This window comes from Mauremys mutica, chromosome 3 (assembly GCF_020497125.1).
Source record: "Mauremys mutica isolate MM-2020 ecotype Southern chromosome 3, ASM2049712v1, whole genome shotgun sequence".
In the NCBI taxonomy this organism is placed as follows: Eukaryota; Metazoa; Chordata; order Testudines; family Geoemydidae; genus Mauremys; species Mauremys mutica.
The window spans coordinates 156341503-156364780 of record NC_059074.1 but is presented as its reverse complement, the minus strand read 5'-3'; the positions used below and the strand labels follow the sequence as shown (position 1 = coordinate 156364780).

At 44.0% G+C, this 23278-nt stretch overlaps 1 protein-coding gene across 3 annotated transcripts in view; it reads right to left on the bottom strand.

The window, feature by feature from the left end:
* CDC42BPA (CDC42 binding protein kinase alpha) overlaps positions 1-23278 on the bottom strand; it is a 352910-nt gene that overhangs the window by 232709 nt on the left and 96923 nt on the right. For all 3 annotated transcript variants that reach the window (XM_045009047.1, XM_045009045.1, XM_045009046.1), the window contains exons 2-3: positions 18615-18706; positions 5605-5688 (exon numbers count right to left, since the gene is read on the bottom strand). In XM_045009047.1, coding sequence (XP_044864982.1) covers positions 5605-5688; positions 18615-18706 — 176 coding nt within the window. The remainder of the gene's footprint in view (positions 1-5604; positions 5689-18614; positions 18707-23278) is intronic.

Genomic DNA, 23278 nt, shown 5'->3' with positions numbered 1-23278 from the left:
AATTAAGGTTGCATGGACTACTGTAAATCTGACATTTTCCTTACTTTTCAGTGCTTGACTTTGCTAACTACATAATATCTTTTTAATTTAGTTTTTTTGTAAGTAATGTCCTAGGATGTTTTAAAGAACAAAAGAAAAAAAAACAAATTCTGTTACATAGAACTGCAGTAACCTCTTCAAGGTTTGAATCCTGAGTCTTCTGGGCTGTAGCACAGACTTCTACCATTTGACATACAGGACTACATTAGCTGGAAGATGTTATACCAGACTTGGGGGGAATTGCTGGCATCATGTACACAAAGGTTAACTTTTACTCTATGCAATTTAAATGTTACACAAGCACACATATTTATAAAACATACTATGTTAAAATAATTTAAGCCCCTAAAATAAATTATTTACAACAAGGATGGTTTTACTACAATTTATCCTTTCCTACTTTTCAATAAACTGATGATATCTGTGGGCTGGTCTACACTGAAAATTTACATCAGCATAGCTATGAAAAATCCACACCCTTGAGAGACATAGCTGTTGACCTAATCCCCAGTGAAGACTGTGTTAGGACAACGGCAGAATTCTTCTGTCAACCTAGATACCGCCTCTCGTGGAGGTGGATTAACTACAGCGATGAAAGACCCCAACTGTCACTGTAGCAAGTGTCTACAGAAGTGTAGCACTGCAGCTGTGCTGCTGTAACGTTTTAAGTATACATATTCCCTAAATCAATTGTATTTGTTTCAGTATTGGGGGGGGAGGGGGAGATTTCCCATAATAAGGGCTGCATTCCAAACAGGAAGAAAGCACCTGAAGGATAACAGGGTTATAAGGAATTGCCAGCATGAGTTTGTCAACAACAAATCATGCCAAATCAACCTGATCTTCTTTGACAATGTTACCGGCCTAGTGTATAGGGGAGAACCAGTATATGTGATGTATCTTGGTTTCAGTAAGGCTTTTAACACAGTCTCACATGACATTCTCATAAATAAACTAGGGAAATGTTGTCTAAATGAAATTACTATAAGGTGGATTCAAAAGTACAACTGGTACAAATACTGTACTCAAACCCAATAAGGTTCACTTTCCTTTTGTTTAAAGAGGAGAGTAGCTATACAAACTCATCCAGATACCTAGGGCATGCAGCTTGGGTCCGTGGAGTACAGACTGATGTTATATGCAGACAACGTCCTTTTGTATATAGCCAAACTAGAAATCACTATTCTAACCCTCCTATCACCAATTCAAAAATTTGGAGCAATAGCTAGTTAAAAAATAAATCGGGAAAAATCAAAAATATTGCAAGTCTCCTGGTTGTCATGTCATGTGGCTTTTTCTTAATAGAATTTCCATAGGCAACCTGATGTAATTAAGTACACAAGTATAAGTACCAAGAAACTTTAACAAACTAGTGAAGATAACTTTAGATCCTGTACTCTTTCAAATAAGTAATGATACAAATAAGTGGCATCTTCTCTCCCTGAGCCTATCGAGAAGGTCAATACAGTAAAAATGAATATTCTGTTTAGGCTCCTCTATATTCTAAATGGCCCACCTCTATATACCCCCTCTGTTTCATTTTTTAAAATTTACTAACATTATTAGAGCATTTCTGCGGGGCCCTGGTCAACACACATGACTATCATTTGAAAACCTCCAGCTCCCTAATGTCCAAGAGTGGTTTATGCTCCCAGATCTACAAAATTACTATTATCCTTTCATCATGTCACAGATGTCAAATTGGTTCCAGCATGCTAACACCCTTATACTTACCTGGGTGGAAACTGAACAGGTATTAATGCATCTGCCTCCTCTGCGGTTCTGCTGAGTTTTTCTTTTTGTCTGATAGAGAAAAATACGATGCCTGCAGCAGTGGCTGCACAAAGGGTCTGGGCTGTCCTAGTTAAGAGGTACTCATTTAATCCTTGCTGTGCTCCAAAAGCACCTATCTAGGGTAACCCAGATTTGAAGACTGGGAAAAAACTTGGAGAAACTGGCTGAACAGGGGTATGATATAGATTTCTAACATTCAAGAAACAATATGACCTGACACCTTTAGTTGAGTGACTGTACTAACAACTAAAAGACTTGCCAACTTATCAGTTTGGTCTGGATGCCCTAGGACTGCCACAGGCCCCAGAGTTACTAAGAACTACTGGAATGTTTCATACATTCCCCAGGCCCATGTCCACTACGTATGCTTTATTAATGAAGAGGAACTCCAGCAGTCTGGAGGTATGTCTACATTACGGGATTATTCCGATTTTACAGAAACCAGTTTTTTAAAACAGATTGTATAAAGTCGAGTGCACGCGGCCACACTAAGCACATTAATTCGGCGGTGTGCGTCCATGTACCGAGGCTAGCGCCGATTTCCAGAGCGTTGCACTGTGGGTAGCTATTCCATAGTTCCCGCAGTCTCCCCCATCCATTGGAATTCTGGGTTGAGATCACAATGCATGACGGAGCAAAAACAGTGTCGCGGGTGATTCTGGGTAAATGTCGTCACTCAATCCTTCCTCCGTGAAAGCAACAGCAGACAATCATTTTGTGCCCCTTTTCTCTGGATTGCCCTGGCAGATGCCATAGCATGGTAACCATGGAGCCCGTTTAGCCTTTTTTCACTGTCACCGTATGTGTACTGGATGCTGCTAACAGACGCGGTACTGCAGTGCTACACAGCAGCATTCATTTGCCTTTGCAAGGTAGCAGAGACGGTTACCAGCCCTATTGCACCGTCTGCTGCTTTGGAAATTGGCGATGACGGTTACCAGTCATATTGTACCATCTGCTGCTGTCATGGGTGCTCCTGGCTGGCCTCGCTGAGGTCGGCCAGGGGCGCATGGACAAAAATGGGAATGACTTCCCAGGTCATTCCCTTCTTTATGTTTTGTCTAAAATAGAGTCAGTCCTGCCTAGAATATGGGGCAAGTCTACTAGAGAACCAGAGAGCACAGCTGCTCCGGGTCAGAGCCCCCGAGATCCCGCAGAAATGATGAGCTGCATGCCATTCTAGGGGGTGCCCCTGCAACAACCCCACCCGTTGCTTCCCTCCTCCCACACCCCTCCAATCCCCCCATTTGTGTGATGAAGTAATAAAGAATGCAGGAATAAGAAACACTGACTTTTTAGTGAGATAAAATGAGGGGGAGGCAGCCTCCAGCTGCTATAATATTCCAGGCAGGACATCTCCATTACTCATTAAAGGGGGGTGGGGAGAGGAGCACAGCCTCCCGCTGCTATGATAGTCCAGAATCTCCATTAGACATGAAAGGGGGGGGGGGAGAGGAGCTCAGCCTCCAGCTGCTATGATGAGGACGGTTACCAGCCCTATTGCACGATCTTCCAGGACTGAATCTCCAGGACACAAAACTTAAAGAAGGGAATGACCGGGAGTCATTCCCATTTTTGCCCAGGTGCCCCCGGCTGACCTCACCGAGGCCAGCCAGGAGCACTCACAGGATGATGACGAGGATGGCTATCAGTCATATTCTACCGTACTGTCTGCCGCCGGGGAGGGGAGGGGAGAGGATGCTGCTGTTTAGCGCTGCAGCACCCCATCTACCAGCAGCATCCAGTAGACATACGGTGACATTGAAAAGAGGCAAGAAACGATTTTTTCCCCCTTTTCTTTGAGGGAGCAGGGGGTGTAAATTGACAACATATTCCCTGAACCACTGGCGACAATGTTTTTGACCCTTCAGGCATTGGGAGCTCAGCCAAGAATGCAAATGCTTTTTGGAGACTGCAGGAACTGTGGGATAGCTCGAGTCCTCAGTCCCCCCTCCCTCCCTCCATGAGCGTCCATTTGAGTCTTTGGCTTTCCATTACGCTTGTCACACAGCATTGTGTTGAGTCCCTGCTGTGGCCTCTGTTTATCATAGCCTGGAGATTTTTTCAAATGCTTTGGCATTTCGTCTTCTGGAACGGAGCTCTGATAGAACAGATTTCCCCATACAGCGATCAGATCCAGTATCTCCCGTACGGTCCATGCTGGAGCTCTTTTTGGATTTGGGACTGCATGGCCACCCGTGCTGATCAGAGCTCCACGCTGGGTAAACAGGAAATGAAATTCAAAAGTTCGCGGGGCTTTTCCTGTCTACCTGGCCAGTGCATCCGAGTTCAGATTGCTTTCCAGAGCGGTCACAATGGTGCACTGTGGGATACTGCCCGGAGGCCAATACTGTCATATTGCGGCCACACTAACTCTAATCCGATATGGCAATACCGATTTCAGCGCTACTCCCCTCGTCGGGGAGGAGTACAGAAATCGTTTTTAAGAGCCCTTTATATCGATATAAAGGGCTTCGTTGTGTGGACGGGTGCAGGGTTAAATCGGTTTAACGCTGCTAAATTCGGTATAAACGCGTAGCGTAGACCAGGCCTGGAGTTCTTTGTGAAACCGTGGGAAGGGGAATTATCACAGCCCTTAAAAGTACCCCAACGGCAGAGCACATTATAGAACGTTAAAAATGCTTGTGTGGATCTCAGGCTATGTCTGATAGAGCAAAAGATTTTATTCAAAATGTATTGGACTCAGAGGTTGCACGATCAAGGAGCCTTGTCCTCTGATGTTTGTTGATGCTGTAGTAAAAAAAAATTAAAAAATGAACCCTGATATATATATATGCTAGGAACTGTCCAATAGCTAGGCAGCTGTGGAAACAGGTAGACTCAAGAGTGAAATTAGTTGTTGACTTCTGCAACCAAAACTCAGTTGAAAATTATAGTCCCAGGTTACGTACCTACATGCTGGTTTTATCTCCACCACTAAGGACTTGTCTACATTGGCAATTTACAACACTGCAACTTTCTCACTCAGGGATGTGAAAAAACACCCCACTGAGCGCAGCAAGTTTAGTGCTGTAATGCACCAGTGTAAACAGTGCCCCAGCGCTGGGAGCCGGGCTCCCAGAGCTGGGAGCTACGCCCCTCACTGAAGTGGTTTTTTTAGAGTGCTGGGAGAACGACCACACAAGGCACATTCAAGCATGCAGCAGCAGCGCTTTAGCGTTGCCAGTGTAGACGAGCCCTAATTAAGATTTTGGTTCAGAAATTTAACAAAAGTGGAGGAGTAGGCTTATAACCAGAATAGAGGAGTGGTATTCAGACCTTCTGCATTAGCATCTAAAGAAAGAATAGCTCATTGAGACCGAGAGTAATTATATGATTTAGAAGAAATTTTGAACCTGATTCTTTATACATTTGGATAAAGAATGCTGAGATAGCTCAAATAATGCCAGGGTTCCATTGCACCTACCCTTTCTGCCTTTTCCTGTATTCTCCCCCTTTTATTTATTTATTTGTGTCTTTTTTTGGTTACCTCCAACCCTAACATGTTACGCCTGTGTAATACAGTCTGATTTTGTGTTGTATGGTCTTTCGGCTTAGACCAGTTGTGAAGCCGTGTAATGCATACATTTATTGGATATCCTTCTAAAATGCGGTTTTGGGTAACATATACAAGTTGTAAATCAACTACCTTTTTGTATTGTTTTTTGTTTCTTTATGAAAATTCATCACAACTTTTTTAAAAAGAAGAGTAACTGAGTAAAGTCCTCACAAGCAAGTATATGAACACTAAAAACATTTCTGTAGTCTTACCTCAGCTCTCTTCAGCATCTCCCATTTATTCAGTATTTTCATGGCAAATACCTTATCTGCATTTTTCAGTTTTACTACTGCAACCTGGAAAACAGAAATTGCAGATGAATAACCTAAAATAGGAAAATAAGTGGTTGCCAGAATAATCCTTTTTTGGAAATATGTAGACGGCTGAGTTGCTTTAATTTATTTTTGTTGTGATAGGATTTTGGACTCTTTGATTTATAACTTCACTCTCCGTACATGATGCTGTACCAAGCATTCATCATCACAAACCATGAAGAGTAATTTCACAGCTGTCCAGGGTATTTGTTCTGTAAAAGTTCTTAACTTCCCTTTAAGCCTCCACTACATAAAAAAAAAAGTATATCCTCCTACATTACAATAGCTGAACACAGCTGAAAGATGGCACTTCTATCAGTACCATACTTCCTTCCCCCTCTATCATATTACTGCCATATCATCACTGGATATGTTCCCAGAAGTTGGAATAGTTATTGAACCCACTCTCTTCTATCACTGAACTAAATGGCTGCAGTGGCAAACAAGAAAGAGCTCCTGGTAATGTAGTAGTCAGGTCCCAAAACCAAGGAATATTAGAATGTCAGCGGGTACAACAAATTATTTACTGGAGATTTGCTATAGGATAAATCTTCTAGATCCATTTCAATGAACAGGGGAAGCTATAATAAATAAAAATAATTAAGCATAATACTCTGCACTCCTATACCATTTTCCATATGACGCTCTCACTGAGGTCTCTTTACACCCCCATGAACTAAGGGAGTATTATCATCCCCATTTTCTGGATGGGAAAACTTAAAAACAAAGAGGTTCTGATTCTTACTTAACATTTACATTAGGAGTCACAGGTAAATTTGGCACTCTACCAAGAGAATAAACCCAAACTCCTTGTCTTGAGGATTTTACAATCTAGATTAGATACAATATGACAAAAGCCAGGATGGGATCATGTCAAGAAAGAGGCAGGGCAAGTGGGAGGTGGGGAAGTTTATACAAAACAAATGTATCATTCTTCTTGTTTTCACAATGTAGGCATCATAGGTACAGTCCTGAGTTCCCTAGTTCAGATAAGACACAAAAACAAAGGAAGTCTGAAGCAAAGCTAACAACAGAACCCAGGACTCCTAACCTCTTGAGCCACAAAATTAACCTTCAAATATGAAAAGCTCAGTGCTTCATAAATTTTAAAATCCATACATCAATCTACACCAATTCCCATTCCCTTGCAAAGAATGGCATACTCCCAGGGCCTAAGGAGAGAAAAGATTGTTTTTGTTTTGGTTGCAGACCAGGATGTTGTCACACAGATTAGCATCATCTTTACCCTGCAGGCTAGTGACAACACACACACACACACACACATACACACGGGTTGAACGCTACACTTTCTCCATCTCTTTCGTATTCAGCAACCTGGCTACATGCCAGAGAAGTAATAACAGGAAAGAAAATGCAACAGATGCTGACAGCTTGATGAAGGAAATGTCACGCAAGGCTCTTTTCAACCCTTCTTCAAAGATGGCACCAGCTGAAATAGCTTCAAGCTAGTATAGGTGCATGTTGAACTCCATTTACAGTTCTTATTGATGTCTAAAGCAGAAACATACTCTCTCTCGCTAAACTATAAATTGGGTGGAACAACTATTAATTCCCACAGGTGCTGTGGTACATTAATCAGTCTTGCCCTCCATCACATCCCACTCCCTTGTGAAAATAAAATGCAATTCAAGAAGAAATGAAAAGAGGAGAAAATACAAAGATCTCAGACCCCGCTATTAAAACTAGTTTCCAAACTACATTTTTTAAAGGCTACCCCCAATAAAGGTCAGGCATATGAACCTAGTTTCCTATACAAAGATTCATTCCAAAAATATTGATTCCAAGGCTAGAAAGTACCATTGTGAACACCTTCTCTGACACACTGCAAAACCAGGCATAGAACTTCCCCCAAAATAATTCCTGTTTGAACCACAGCAGTTCTTTTTAGAAAAACTTCCAGTCTTGAGTTAAAAATGGCCAATGATTGAAAATCCACCACAGCCTTCAGTTTAGATGCATATTCATAAAAGACTTTCAGGTTCAGACGTAGGGTTTCGCAAGACTTGCTCAAATTTGGTACTGAAAAAAATTTAGATTCCTTGTCAGTTTCATAACTGTACCAGGGTTCTAAATAGCAGTATTGAAACTTACTAGTTTCAGTTTCACTCTTTGCTTCTTGAGAAATCTATGAGCAGTACAAAAGGCAGTGGAGCTGGATGTCTCACTCAAGAAGACAACACTGCATCAGTTTATATTTTTTTCATATTTGGAAGGTGACCTTTACAACCATAATGGCTAGGAAGTTTCTCTTTTGTTTTAAGAAGAGGTTAAATTTTGCAGAAATTAATGAGTTAAACCCCTTCATTTACCAGGGAACCCTTCTGCTTGGCACTAGTAAAAAAGTAAGTGGACTTTTAAAACTCTGTCAAGGAGTTAGGTGCTTCCAAATTGGCCCATAATGGTGGCTGTTAATGATCCAAGGCCTAAGCAGGTCTGCTACAATTTTCAAGGAGGGCTAAAGGAGTTAGATCTCCAAGTCCCATTGACTTTCAATGGAACTTAGGCCCCTAACTCCCTTTGAAACTCCCAACCATTGCATGTAGAGTGACCCCTACCCCAGCTAACCTGGGAAACAAGCGGGCATTTATTGTCAGTTTTGGTTTTTTGGTAGCTTGTTAGAAAAATACTTGAAGAAGCAAAAAGAAACATGCCTACATACAGTGTAGAGATGAGAAGCATAGCTAATGGGGGGCAGAAGCAGTTTGACAGCATGCCAGGGAGCACTGCTGTTTGTGGGAAATATGTAAAACTGTTGGAAGAATGAAAGAGAAAATAAAATCCAACTAAAACCAAAATGTTTACATCAGCACATACCAAACATTTTTCAGTGGCCTGCTCACAGGAAAAAAATAAATTTAAAAAAAGTTTAAATGTCCAGTTTTAATAAGTTCCAGGAACCAGACATTTTATGATGAAAAGAGGGGAGTTCTCTCTTTCTTTGACAGTTAAAAACATTTTTTGAGGATAGCAGAGCACCAAAAAGGCCCATTGTGTATGTGTTTGTGTGAATATATGTATTACATACACTATCGACACACACACACACACACTAGTGTCTATATAATGTTTCAGAATTTTATTTTAATTTTGATTAGAAACAATAGCAGCCTTGTTGATTACTATTTAAGTAGCACTACTGTGTTTCATGTTGCACAATGCATAGTAAAAGCAAACTCTTTAGACCAAAAAGCTTACCATGTAACTTGATAGACAACACAAAATACAGTACATCCAAAGGAAGTTACTCTCCATAGCCAACACGGTTTTAAACATGACTTTGTACATGATGTAGACAGAATAAGTTTTATCTAGAGACATGGTAGAAGATTTACATAAAATAAAGGTTATACGGTTGCTTGGTACAGGATTGACCATGTCTAGTAGAAAAATACGTTGTGTTTTTAAAAACATGTTAGCTATCCATGTTTTAACTAACAATTTTAGACAGGGCAATTTATGTTTAAGAACCCTACGAGTTGATCACAACCTGTTAACACATTTTTAAAGATGACTTCATAGCTTTTAAAGCCAGAAGGGACCATTATGGTCATCTAGACTGACCTGCTTCATAACACAGGCCTGACACACTCTGTGCCCCCAAAAGACACACTGCATCCCATATTCACCATTGGTGATATAATTATATGTTTTGTACAAAGTATGCCTTGTGAGGTATCATTTTAAAAGTCTTAATCTGTTGAACATTAATATCCTGTTAAGTGGTATGTGCTACCATTGTATATGAAATGATGAAGTTTTGCTATGTATGTGCCACTGAAACATGTTCTGAGGTTGGGAAGACCCAACAATCAGCCTTTCAGGTACAGTAACTCCTCACTTATCCTGGTTAACGTTGTTATGTCGCTGATCTATTAGAGAACATACACATTTGAAGTTGTGCAATATTTGCTTATAATGTTGTTTGGCTGCTGATTGCTAGTGGGTGAGGGCTTGGAACCACAGTGGGCTGGCAGCCCCATCAGCTCCCCTCTAGCTCCTCCCACCCAACGGTGAGCCCCGCGGATTAGCAACTCCCCCCTCTCTTCCCGTACCTCCTGCCCACAGCAATCAGCTGTTTCGTGGCATTCAGGAGGCTTGGGGGCGGGGGGGAAAGGAGGGAAGAACGAGGATGTGGTGCACAGGCTCTCCCTCCCTCCCCGCGCCTCCCGCCCGCAGCAATCAACTGTTTTGCAGCATTCAGGAGGCTGGGTGGGAGGGGAGGAGCAAGGGATGCAGCACGCTTGAGGGGAGGGAGTGGAATTAGGGCGGGCCTGGGGCAGAGCCGGGGATTGAGCACCCCCTGGCATTTTGGAAAGTTGGCACCTGTGCAGCCGTGCATGTGCCGTATGGAGGAGGAAGTGGTGCACTCCAGCGGGATAGTATGGGTTCATCATCATGTTCAGTTTCTGATGGGAAAAGTTTGCAGCCGCTGCCATGCGTCTATTGTCTCCTCTCCCTCCTGCCTCCCTCGGTGCTACCTTGTAGAGTGTGAGGCTACATTAACAACAACGTGTTAACTCTTGAGGGCTCAGCCGTGTGCTGGTTCATCATTTAGCAGCAAGGCATTCCCTGGGAAATATCTCACCTGATATCAACACGGTTGCTTTAGGAGAAACTCAGGAAGCTCATGAGCAGGTTCCCAGACAATCCTTTGATTAGAACTTGTTTAAAACATACTGTATATAATGTCTTTTGTCTCGCAAAAAAGTTTTCCCTGGAACCTAACCTCCGCACCTCACTGACATTAATTCTTATGGGGAAATTGGATTCACTTAACATCGTTTCGCTTAAAGTTGCATTTTTCAAGAACATAACTACAACGTTAAATGAGGAGTTACTGTACAACAATAAAAAGGCCAAATGGCCCACTGAGAAGAATACAAATGCTCACAAGGATTACACCAGGAAGTGTGAACAATGGAAACCTCTCAGAGATAGCACTCCACAATGGGAACTGTTTGACTCAGGTCAAAGCAAAAGATCTTTTCAGCAAGATGGAAGAAGCTATAAAAGGGGGAAGTGACATCACCACTGGGCCTCACTCCTCACACAAGGGAACACCTGCAAACACATGAGGGACAAAAACTGAACTGAGGGACGTGCTGGTCCCAGGCAGGAAGGACGGAAGCCTGCCTGTGTATGGAAGTCTGGTGGACTGTTTGTACTATTTAACAGGGTGAAACACTACTTGAGTCAAATCCAATCCATAATCTAGTTTGACCTGTTTGCTATTATTTATAATCACTTAAAATCTATCTTATATTTTACCTAGAAACAATGTGGTTTGAGTGAAGTGCTTGGGGAAAAATCTCAGCTCAGTTATCAAAGGCTTGTGTATTGTCCTCTCCACTTTGAGGGAGGGTCGGACTGGGTAATAACTCATATACTGGTCAGGCTTTTGACCAGGGCAAGACGCTACGGCTCTGGGGTCCTAGGCTGTGGAGCTGGAGGGTGAGATGGCTGGAATTGCTCTATTGTTAGTTCATGAGTGGTGGAGGAGGAGAAGTTGTCATGTAACTGCAGCTGGGTGTGTCCCTGCCTATGTAAAGGTTTGTGCGAATGCAGGACCAGGAGCGGTCTGCAGCTTGTCACAGCAGCACAGTGTGAGAGGGAGCCCAAGCTGGTGAGACAGGGTTCAGCAGTACCCAAGTTCAGTGATGAGCTGCCAAAATCTTAACAACGGGTTCCCTATAAAAAGTTCTGATTTAACAACGGGTTCCCTATAAACAGTTCTGATTTAAGGGATGTGCGACAGCATGTATTTTTTGTACCAACAGGGTTACCATATGTCCATATTTTCCCAGGAGGTGACTAAGAACCGAAAAGCCTGACATGTCCAGGAAAATACAGATGTATTTTAACCCTACCTAAAGTTCTTTTTTAAAAAGATGGGGCTGAACTAGAAATGAGCTCCGTTTCACATGTGTGGGTGGTGATCAGGGACAGTCTCAATTTTGGGGTCTTTTTCTTATATAGGCTCCTATTATCCCTCACCCCCGTCCCGATTTTTCACACTTGCTGTCTGGTCACTCTAGGGTGTGCACATGTGTGGGTCCCAGCTGCTCCCTGCCCCCCCCCCCTCATTAAAGCAGGTGTGCAGGGTTACTGCCCTGGGAACTGCAGGGCACCAGTGGATGTGGGGCTGGCTGCAGATAGGGGCGTGGGGCAGGGCTAGCTGGAGGCAGGGAGTGACACGGGCTGGCTGTGGGCAGGTGATGCAGACGGGCGGGCTGCGGGTGGCTGTGGGCAGAGGGTGGCTGCGGGCGGCTGTGGGCAGAGGCTGGCTGCAGGCAGGGGGTGGCTGTGGCAGGGGCTGCAGGCAGAGGCTGGCTGCGGCAGGGGCTGCAGGCAGAGGCTGGCTGCGGCAGGGGCTGCAGGCAGAGGCTGGCTGCGGGCAGAGGGTGGCTGTGGCAAGGGCTGGCTGCGGGCAGAGGGCGGCTGTGGGCAGGGGCTGGCTGCGGGTGGCTGTGGGCAGGGGGTGAGGCAGAGGGCGTCTGTGGGCAGGGGCTGGCTGCAGGCAGGGGGGTGGCTGTGGGCAGGGGCTGGCTGTGGGTGGCTGGGAGCAGGGGCTGGCTGCGGGCAGAGGCTGGCTGCGGGCAGAGGCTGGCTGCGGGTGGCTGTGGGCAGGGCAGGGGCTGGCTGCGGGCAGGGGGTGCCTGGGGGCAGAGGGCGGCTGGGGGCAGGGGCTGGCTGCGGGTAAGGGGTGGGGCAGGAGGCGGCTGTGGGCAGGGGGGTGGCTGGGGGCAGAGGGGTGGCTGGGGGCAGGGGGGTGGCTGGGGCTGGTTGTGGGCAGGGGCTGGCTGGGGGCAGGGGGTGGCTGGGGCTGGCTGCGGGCAGGGGCTGGCTGTGGGTGGGCAGGGGCTGGCTGGGGGCAGAGGGCAGCTGTGGGCAGGGGCTGGCTGCGGGTGGCTGTGGGCAGGGGCTGGCTGGGGGCAGGGGGGTGGCTGTGGGTGGCTGCGGGCAGGGGCTGGCTGTGGGTGGGCAGGGGCTGGCTGCGGGCAGAGGGCGGCTGTGGGCAGGGGCTGGCTGCGGGTGGCTGGGGGCAGGGGGGTGGCTGGGGGCGGCTGGGGGCAGGGGGGTGGCAGGGGCTGGCTGGGGGCAGGGGGTGGCTGTGGGTGGCTGGGGGCAGGGGCTGGCTGCGGGCAGGGGCTGGCTGTGGGTGGGCAGGGGGTGGCTGGGGGCAGAGGGCGGCTGTGGGCAGGGGCTGGCTGGGGGCAGGGGGGCGGCTGTGGGCAGGGGCTGGGGGCGGCTGGGGGCAGGGGGGCGGCTGGGGCTGGCTGGGGGCAGGGGCTGGCTGCGGGGGGCAGGGGGTGGCTGGGGGTGGCTGTGGCAGGGGGTGGCTGCGGGCAGGCAAGGCGGGGGAGGGGCGCAGATACTCACACGGGGGGGGGGCTGGGAGCAGCAGGACGCAGCCGGGGACTCACCAGGCAGCAGCAGGAGCCCCAGGGCCAGAGGTCCAAAGAGCAGGAGCAGCAACAGGGCCAGGAGGCAGCTCACATGGCTCTCGCAGTACAGCGCAGCGCCCCCCGGCGGCCGGGAGGAGGAATTACAGGCTTCCCAGGCAGAGCCCATCAAAGCTTCCCTCGCAGGGAAGCTAGTTAACAAGCGGTTCTAAAACCGCTTCTAAATTTAACAACGGGTTCGTGCGAACCGGCTCCAGCTCACCCCTGCCCAAGTTCCAGGTTGCACCCTGGGGGGGGGGGGGGGAGAGGAGAGGACCCATCATAAGGCCACAGAAACTTACCCTGTGTTTTCTGCATCAAACTCATCACCTCTTTTTGTGCTATAGCACAGAGGTTCTCAACCTTGTTCTTTCTGAGGCCCCTCCAATGTGCTATAAAAACTCCATAGCCCACCTGTGCCGCAATAACTGGTTTTCTGCATATAAAAGCCAAGGTTGGCGTTAGCAGGTAGCAAGCAGGGCAATTGCCTGGGGCTCCATGCCACAGTGACCTCACGAAGCTACATTGCTCAGACTTCAGCTTCAGCCCCGAGTGGCGGGGCTCTGGGACCTGAGCTTCAGCCATATGCGATGGGGATTCGGCTTTCTGCCCAGGGCCCCAGCGAGTCTAATGCAGGCCCTGCTTGGAAGCCCCCCTGAAACCTTCTCTAGGCCACCTAGAGGGCCCCAGATCCCTGGCTGAGAACCACTGCTATAGCATCTCTTTTAGAAAGACGCCCAATCTTGACTTAAACTGCAAGTGATGGAGAATTCCTCTTGTATGATGCCCTATTCCTCTTCAAGTCACGTCAATAACCTAGATTACAAATTCCTCAATGCAGGGATTGTGTCTTTACAGAAAAAATAATGTGGTATTTATGCCTAAAGTGCTATGTAAAAGTGTTAAATAATAATAGTTAATAGGCAGTTGTGGAACTGCCTATAGACGTGTGCAAGGAAAGCTTAGCATAAATTTCTTCCTGCTTCATGCAAAAGACAGGCAAATGAGTGCCTGTCATTTATGATAAGATTCAATTGGAATGCTGAAGGTTGGTTGCAGTATTAGGGCCCTGTTCTGCTGCCATTCCACAACTAGAATTGCTACAGAGATGGCTCATCACAGAGTTTCTAGGTTTATTATTCCAGTCTGCAATGAAGGAGGCGGCCCACATTTCAAATTTACACTGTGGATTATATTTTACCATGGGGACTGAGCCCTTCCATTCCATTAATATTACTGGGAGTTGTGTCTGAATCTTAGTGCACCATACTAAAAATGTACCCTATGGTGCAGAAATATTTTTTTCTTATAGATTAAGAGCGGATTATAGTCGGATGTAAAACAACATGTCAGTTACACTCTCAAACTGCCTGGGAGAGTTAGAAGAAAGATCCTAAACAACAAAGCTGTTGCCCAGTTTCAGCATAGCTTGTTAACATTTCTTTTTACTGAAAGCCAAAATGTTAAAAAAAAAAAAAGATAAATTCCAGAGTCTTAAAAAGACACTTATGCATTGCTCTCCAGGAACATTGCATGGAGTTACCTGGTTACTGTCCTTTATGGAAGACAGGTGTCAGGAACTAAATAGGTTGATGGTATCCCTTTAAGGAAGATTTTTAAAAAAAAAATACTAAAGAAAGTCTAGAGCAGGGGTCGGCAACCTTCAGCATGCGGCCCATCAGGGTAATCTGTTGGCGGGCCGCGGGACATTTTGTTTATGTTGATCGTCCACAGGCACAGCCCCCCGCAGCTCCCAGTGGCCACGGTTCGCCGTGCTGGCCACTGCTTCCTGCAGCTCCCATTGGCTAGGAATGAAAAACCGCAGCCACTGAGAGCTGCAGGGGGCCATGCCTGCGGATGATCAACGTAAACAAAATGTCTCGCGGCCCATCAGCAAATTACCCTGATGGGCCGCATGCCAAAGGTTGCCGACCCCTGGTCTAGAGCCACCCTATGTGCAGAATCTCCATATTAGTGTCTAAAGCTGACAGTAGATGAGGTGGGGAAAATTATGCTTTAGTTATGAGCTAGAGAGCGTAGTCAACTGAAGCAGGAGCAAAAGGGAGTAGAGTTGGGCATCTGCCAATATGGGCTCCCTTTGATAATATCTTACAGAAGAAAAATTACTTTCTGTGCATCAAGCTGAAAGGTGCCTGCAAAGAGAAACTGAATACAGCTCCCTAGATCTCCTTGGATGCAAGGGCTTATAGGCCTGAAACACCTTCCAGTTCTTCGGAGGTAGAGAGGAATACACCACCCACTCAGAGAGAACTCTGACTCCAAATGCAAAATTTCCTGATCTCCACAAAGATAGCCCGTGTAGGAGATGATTTAGGATTCAATACATATGGTCCCGAGAATAGACTGCAGAGAATAAAAATCCCAGTTCCTTTAACATATCCCAGTGGAACAACAGTTTAAATAAATGCAATGTACTTGCTCCTGGTAGCATTGCAATGTGTATCTGCTGTGTGATGGTTCTCACCAGGGCCAGTGCAAAGATATTTTGTGCCCTAGGCGAAACTTCCACCTTGCACCTCCCCTCCCCTCGGAGCATCGCTTATTATAAACTTTCAAAAATGAATACTGTATAATGTGGCATTGTTTATTAGAATTAATACATGTTCGGCTTGAAAATTTATTAATTTCATTATTTAGTCTACATATTTAATGAAAATAAACGGCCTTGGGTCTCCTGCACGTGGCTAGAATCCCTCCTGCCCCCTTTTCTCCCCTCCTCCAGCATGGATCTGGAAAGGGATGTTTTGGGGATCAGAGAACAGAGCTGGGAGTCAGGATCTGGCTTCTATTCTCCACCCTGGCACCAACTCACTGGATGACTTCAGGCAAGTTACTTCCCCATTCTGGGTTACACTTTTGCAGCTCTTTAGCCCTGTATCCTCTGGCAGGGCCATGATCCACCCCCGCAGGTGGACCAGTGGCCACGGTCTCCTCTTCCTTTCCCCCACCCTGCCCCCCTCCCGCTGCTGCATTGCTGTCAATAGGGCCAGCTGCAGGTGGGGCTGATGTCACCCGCTCTGGTCTGCAGGTGGCAGCCCTTGGGCAGCAGCCGCTGCTGCGGCAGGGGGTCTGGAACTGCCAGAGCTGGAGGGAGCAGGCTAGGGAGTGATACAGCAGCCCAGGGGCTCGGGGAGGAGGCGGCTGAGGGCTTGCATGGGGGGCGCAGGTGGGCAGTGATGTGGGGCGTGGCGGAGGGAGGCAGCGGGGCCCGCAGCTGCAGAGGATGCTTGCAGAGGTAGGTTCTAACGCGCCTGCGAGCGGCTCATCCCCCTGCCGGGAGCAATAGTGTAAAAAAATTTGGGGGGCACTGCTTTTTGGCACCCCCAAATCTTGGCGCCCTAGGCGGCCACCTAGTTCGTCTAGTGGTTACACCGGCCCTGGTTCTCACATTTTATACATGTATATATGGTGGTGGTAGCAGTAGCAGGGACCTACATTAAAGTAAAAATTACAGTTCCTTTAGTAGCAGCTACAGAAGCTAAGCCTTCCATGACTCTAAGCAAGCACAGCCTAATTCTTACTCATGAAAAAAAATAAATGTCCTCGTAGCCCCCTCTTCCCTGCCACCCAAATACGGTATATGCCCTCCAGAGGAGCCATCATACAGACCCCAAGTCACATAATATTCTGAAAGTCCTTAAATTCCATTGGCAACAGGAATATTCCTCAGACCCTGCCTCAAAAAAAAACAAAACAAACATTGGCTTTCTGTTGCCTACAATTTTTTTTCAAGGCAATAAGGAACGTTTTCTGCTGATGTCAAAATAGTCAAGGCCCTGTTTGCTCACAAAACTACCCATTCTGCATGTGCACTGCTTGTTGGTATGTGGAAATCATGAGACATGTTCACTTAGTGGATCTTAAGAAATAGGGGCTGAAAGCTAAGGTTTCTTCAACCTGCAAACTTCAGTCTCTGCTATATCCACAGGCTGTTCAGTTCCTTGGAAGCCAGTGACTTGTCACCCTGTCTGGCAAGTTCAAACTGAAGAGGGAAACTCTTTGATCTAGGCTGTTAAATGAGCAGGAGCAGAAAATTAAAGCTTTACAACTCCACTGTACGTGCTACCAAATGAGTCATGACAAAGGTCTGGTTTAGTTTTAGAACAAAAATAATGCAAATATAATCAAATAACCATTCAAAAGTGGAAGCAAATTGGGAGGAATAGAAAGGGAATCGTTCATGTTTCTAAAATGCTTGGATTAAAACATATACTGTAACAATTAAAAGTCACAGATTATATCTATTCTGAAAAAGAGATAATGTGAGCCACAAATATTTCCATCTTTCACAATACATTTCCAAGACCATCCTGAAGGGCAACATGATTGACCTTATCTAGCATTAAATACTAAAGATTTGGGGGGGAGGGGGCCCTTCTAAACAAAACATGATTAAGTGTTTAGTAAAGTGCTCATTTGACAGTCCCAGTTCAACAGTACAGCTTCAGACCAAAGGACCCTCAGGCTGGGTGGAAAACCAAAGAAATCTATAACAATTTCAGTAGAATCCATCCATCATTGTCAATGTTTTCTACGCACAAAAGAAAATTGGGAAAACCCTTTTTCCTGACAAAACTATGATTTAAAAAAAAAAAATCCTACGCAGATAGATGATATTCAGTTTCTCATTGGTCTCCTGAACAAGGACTGGGCTCTGCAGGCACAAAAACCATGGTGCTTCCACAGCTATCCACCATGGAAAGCCTATTTGAGTGTGGGCAGAGATCTTTTTGGTGGGAAAAAAGTAATAGTGAAATTATGATTTATCCACATCTATCCCCATTTGCTCATCAAAATAAGAAATGTAAATTAAAGACAGACAGAAGACCAATAACTTGCTGTGTAACTTTTTCAAATCACTTAATCATTCTGTGCTTAGTTTTCCCATATGCAGAATGGGAGTAACACTTACTCAACTTTGTAAATCACTTTCAAATCTTCAGATAAAAAGTACAAAAAGACAAATATTCCCTACCCTGTAAATTTTGTTTTTGAAATCTTCTGTACCAGACCAAATGCTTGGATTAGTGGCCTTAATACAGATTTTTAAGGTCATCTTCTGGACATCAGCCTGCATCTTTGCCAAACATTCTGAAATAGATGTGCATGCTTTCACAGATATGGACTTTGGCAAACAGTTGCTGAAGGCAGGCACTAATACCTCCTGTACCCAAATATATGAACTGCCTTGGTAGGTCACAAGTGGAGCTGATCAGTAATTTTTTTTAACAAATGTGGAATTATAGAACTTGAAATGTTTTGTGAAAATACTTCAAGTTCAATTAATTTTTGTCCCTGCCTGCATCCCTACCAACTCACTTAGTAGTATTTCTAGATTACCTATATTTCAATATCTTGGTACCAATAAACTTTCTGACTGCAGAAGATTTTCTGTAGTACATTCAACGTTCCAAAAAACCTTACCTCCCCAAAGGCTCCTCGACCAATCACCTTCAAGATTTCAAAATCTTCTTTATGTAGTCGCATCTGTTTCACCTTATATGTAAAAGGTTTGGCTGAAACAAAGGAAAATATCAATCATTAAAAAAATAGGTAACAGTAATAATATAAAATATTAAGTTATAAGAGCCCTGAAAATAACAGAACATTTTGCTTATATACATCTATTCCCTAAAGTAATATTACAAACTTTAAAGCTGAAACTAATGACCAACAAGAGCTAAGCCAAACTTTCTGTCTGCTCTGAAAGGAAATTTATGGAGTACATATTTTTTACAAAAAGAATCAAGCTGCCTATATCCTTCTATATTTCTTATAAATCCACACAGTGATTTTCAATATAGTAGGTGTCCAAGTGTTATAGACTGGTATGTCTGGTTGTGAAAGTATACTATGGTAAAATTATTACTTCACTCTGGACAGAAATACGCTAACTTCTACACTAGCTCAATATTAATGATCAATATTTTACTGTAAGAAAAATTAAAGTGCTGATGAAAAGGTGCTAGATTGCTAGCACTGTCCCATGAAGGTATATCAATACGTACTTGCTGAGAGATCACTACTTTATGTGCAAGGGTTAATAAATTAACCTTTAACTCTTGGTTCAGTAGGTTTGCTTGGGGTTTTTTGCTTTGACCTCCATTTCCATCCAAATTCTTTTTCTAAGCCATATATTTTCACTGTATTATATTTTATTTTAATTTGGTGACCAAACTTGAACAAAACATTTCACACACAGGTAATTCTAGTGTTATATATATATAAAATATTTTTTGTATTTTTTCCAGAGTCAAGTTTATAAACATCAGAGACTTTTTCCAAAAGAAAATTTGAAACCAGGCTGATAATACGTACACTAAGTTTGAGGCAGATACAAATTAGGTGAACTGAAATGTTTAGAAATAAATATTTTAAAACCTCTTAGATCCCAAATGATTAAGAGCATATGTGCAGACATAAACATTACAAATATATTTAAAAAACATTATCTAGTATGTCTCAAGCATTATGTAGATTTCATTTATAATTTTGCAAGTTTTAATTATGTAACAGCACCTACAGCTATGGAAAGGCAGGGTAAACATGGCCATGAGAATTAATTAAGTAAAAATGACTATTTTAAATCAAGTCTACCTTAAGTTATGTGCCAAGACTCATGTTTAGAATTCTGCATTGCCCCTCTTAAGTTGAACTCAGCATTAACACAAAGAGAATGCCGGGAAACATTTTGGTCTGCATTCTTGTTTGGAATTAACTCTTCCAAGAGAAGCACAGAAGTCTAGCTTCACGTCTCGACAAGTAATAACAGACTGTTTATCCCCTACATCAGAGGTTCTCAAACTGGGGGTCAGGAACACTCAGGGGGTTACGAGGTTATTACTTGGGGGTGCGAGCAGTCAACCTCCACCCCAATTCCCGCTTTGCCCCCAGCATTTATAATGATGTTAAATATATAAAAAAAGTATTTTTAATTTATAAGGGGGGGGTCGCATTCAGAGGCTTGCTATGTGAAAGGGGTCACCAATAAAAAAGTTTGAGAGCCACTGCTCTACATCCATGTGCAATGGGGATCCTCTGCATGTGGAACACCTTCTTTCTAACTTAGTGTGCTAACCTCTCTCCCCAAAATCCCATAGGCAATAAAATAAAAAGGTAAATTTTCAAGATGCATTGCTTAGAGCCATGGAACCCTCCCACTGAAGGGCAATGCCCTACCAAATAAAAGTTCTGGAGAAAATTCCCTGGAGGGGAACTTCATTGACCCACCGACATTTAAACACTCAGGATCTTCAAAGGACCTTTACAAATACTGGTGCTGTGATTCCTCCAGTCTTTAAAAACTGAACTCCAATCCAGGGTTATGAAATCAGAAGAATTTTAGGAAAACTGATACTGTCTCTCTTTGACAACACATGGTGTGGGACTGAATGGCCTACCCATCTAATTTTTACATCTTCTGCACCCCATCCTGGCTAGCCATCTGCATGTCCTCCGGGAGACATGAGCCATGTCTCTTTGAGAAACATTATGTAAATGAATAGACGTATTAAGGTAAAAAAAAACACTTGTTTTGAAATATTTTGTTTTATAAAGCAATTATTTGAATTCTTATCAATTCATACAATGTAAATTACATTACTAATGCAGGATCTATTATTTAAGAGGAAGGGTGATCTAGAATATAGGGAACTGGAATGGGATTTAGGAGAAGTAGGTTCAATTCCCAGCTCCACCACAGACTTCTTCTGTGCTCTTGGATTAGACACTTAAGATACTTTGATCTAGATTCACAAAAAGACTTAGACACTGGGTCCCACTATGATTCACAAATCCCACACCCCCACCACCACTGCCCCAAGCTGCCACCAAACCCTGTAGGGAACTAAACTCACTCAACTCAGAACTCACCTACCAGACTGGACACCATATACAAACTCGCACAAATCTGCCAGAGGACCTTCCTCATAACTTGGGATCTGGGAGATCCTTGGTGCAAGTCCCCACTCTGCCTGATGGAAAGAAGGTGTCTGAACAGGGATCTGCCACCTCTCAGGAGAGTGCTCTAACCACTGGGCTGCAGGATATTCTGATGTGGGAGCTTCCTCAATCTGTCCTATTTAGGCTATTCCACTGTGGATAAATAACGAAAGAGTCACTTGGCTAGAGAGAGACTGAGTAAGCACGAGAACGACTCTGTAGCTTGATGATTAAAGCGGTCTCCTGGGAAGTGAGATACCCAGAATTCAGTTCCCCTGCTCCAATGACTATTTGAATTATTCATCCATAGTGGAACTGTTTCAACAGGAGAGACTAGTGGACCCCCCACATCAGAATATCCCATAGCTCAGTGATTAGAGACTCAGCTGAGAAGTGGCAGATCACTGTTCAAATCCTGCTCAGGTGGAAGGAGACTTTAACTGAGGGTCTCCCTAACCAGTAAGCCAGGTTTTTGTGAATCCCATTCTTAGGCACCTATTTCTCCCTCATTCAATGTATAAGGAGCTTAGGCACCTAACTCAGGCTTCATGAATCACAGTGATTTTCTAGGTGCCTAAATGTCAGGCATGGTGACACTCACCATCACCACCAAAGTAGTCCCCTACCTTACGAGTGTGTTAAGAGGATAATGAGATGCCTACATACTAAAGTGATGAGGACCACACAAGTACTTGGACAGATAGAGGGGAAAATGGCACGTTCCTCTAAATCAGATAAGCTATCTTAGCTGTACGCATATAGCATTTGAAGATGCAGATAGGTGGGCATGTCAAAATGATGGTTAAGATTTAAAAGGGACATTTGAAAATATGGCTATAAAAATCTTTTCAGATTGATTTAATGGAATACTGTATGCATTAAAGGGTGTGTGTGGGCAGATTCATTTGCAGGATCAGGGACTAGAACTGTGAAAGGAGTTTCTAAGTGGAAACAGTAATTGCTTCTTCCGTACAAGAGCAACAACAAGGTGCCATTGCACAGCTGTCATAAGCTGGCCACACAAATGCGAAATAAAATAAAATCCAATTTGGATTCTCCTAGCATTAAAAGTTATGGCTTTCTGAAAGAGATTTTTTTAATAAAACACTAATATGAATCAATCTAGATGGAAAACAAATATTTAAGTGTCCGGCTAATCATTTCATTTTATTTAAAATTAAGACAGAGATTATACAGATATAAAAACTTGCTCCAGGGCTTTACAAAATCCCTCTCCAAAAATGAAGTAGCACAAAATGATAAGTTAAGAAATTCGGTTTTAGATACTTTCCCTTCTTGAGAAAAACAGACACAAACTTCAACAAAATGAAAAGTCACAATTCTGAGATTTGATAAATAAGTAAGACAATCAAATTCATAAGTGCTCCAAATGTCATCTGATAAACAAGACAGACTTGTTAATAAAATTAGCTTGTTCAAAGAAGAGAGGCACCCACTGTATTCATCAATTAAACTGATGTCCATGCATAATATCAGTGAAAGCAGACTGCAATGAGTGTCTTGTTACAGAACATAATAGATATTATAGGGATCCATGAACCCATAGCAGAACAGACTTTAAAATGTGACTCTACTCTATTACAATGACAACATCAGCAACTTCTAACTAAAATTCAAACCAGTCCACTTCAAATGCAGTTTTAAAGTTTCAATCCGAGAAAGAGTTCGCCACAAAGCTCTTAGTTAGGCTCTGATATTAAGGGTTTGGCATTAGATATCAGTAATTTCATAGCCTCATCAAATTTATTCTCAAACTGTAGCGATTTTCACAATTAAAAAACGCACCCAGTGAAGACAGCACAAAAAGTTATGGTTAATTATATTTTACCCTGTGAATGCCATTCCTTTTCGAGGCAAAATTACTTTGCTCATTAAAGTTAGTTGCTTTTTTTATTCCAGAAGGATATCAACTGGATATCAGAATTCCGTTTCTCGTATACTTCAGTCCTACTGAAGTAAAGAAGAATATTTTAAGACAATGGGATTTGGTCCTACAGCAGCAGTCCCCAAACTTTTCAGGGTTGTGCCCTCCCTTACCCCTGTGCCCCACCAAAATTTCTTATATATATACGTACACACACACACACACACACACACACACACTCTCTCTCTCTCTCTCTAGGACT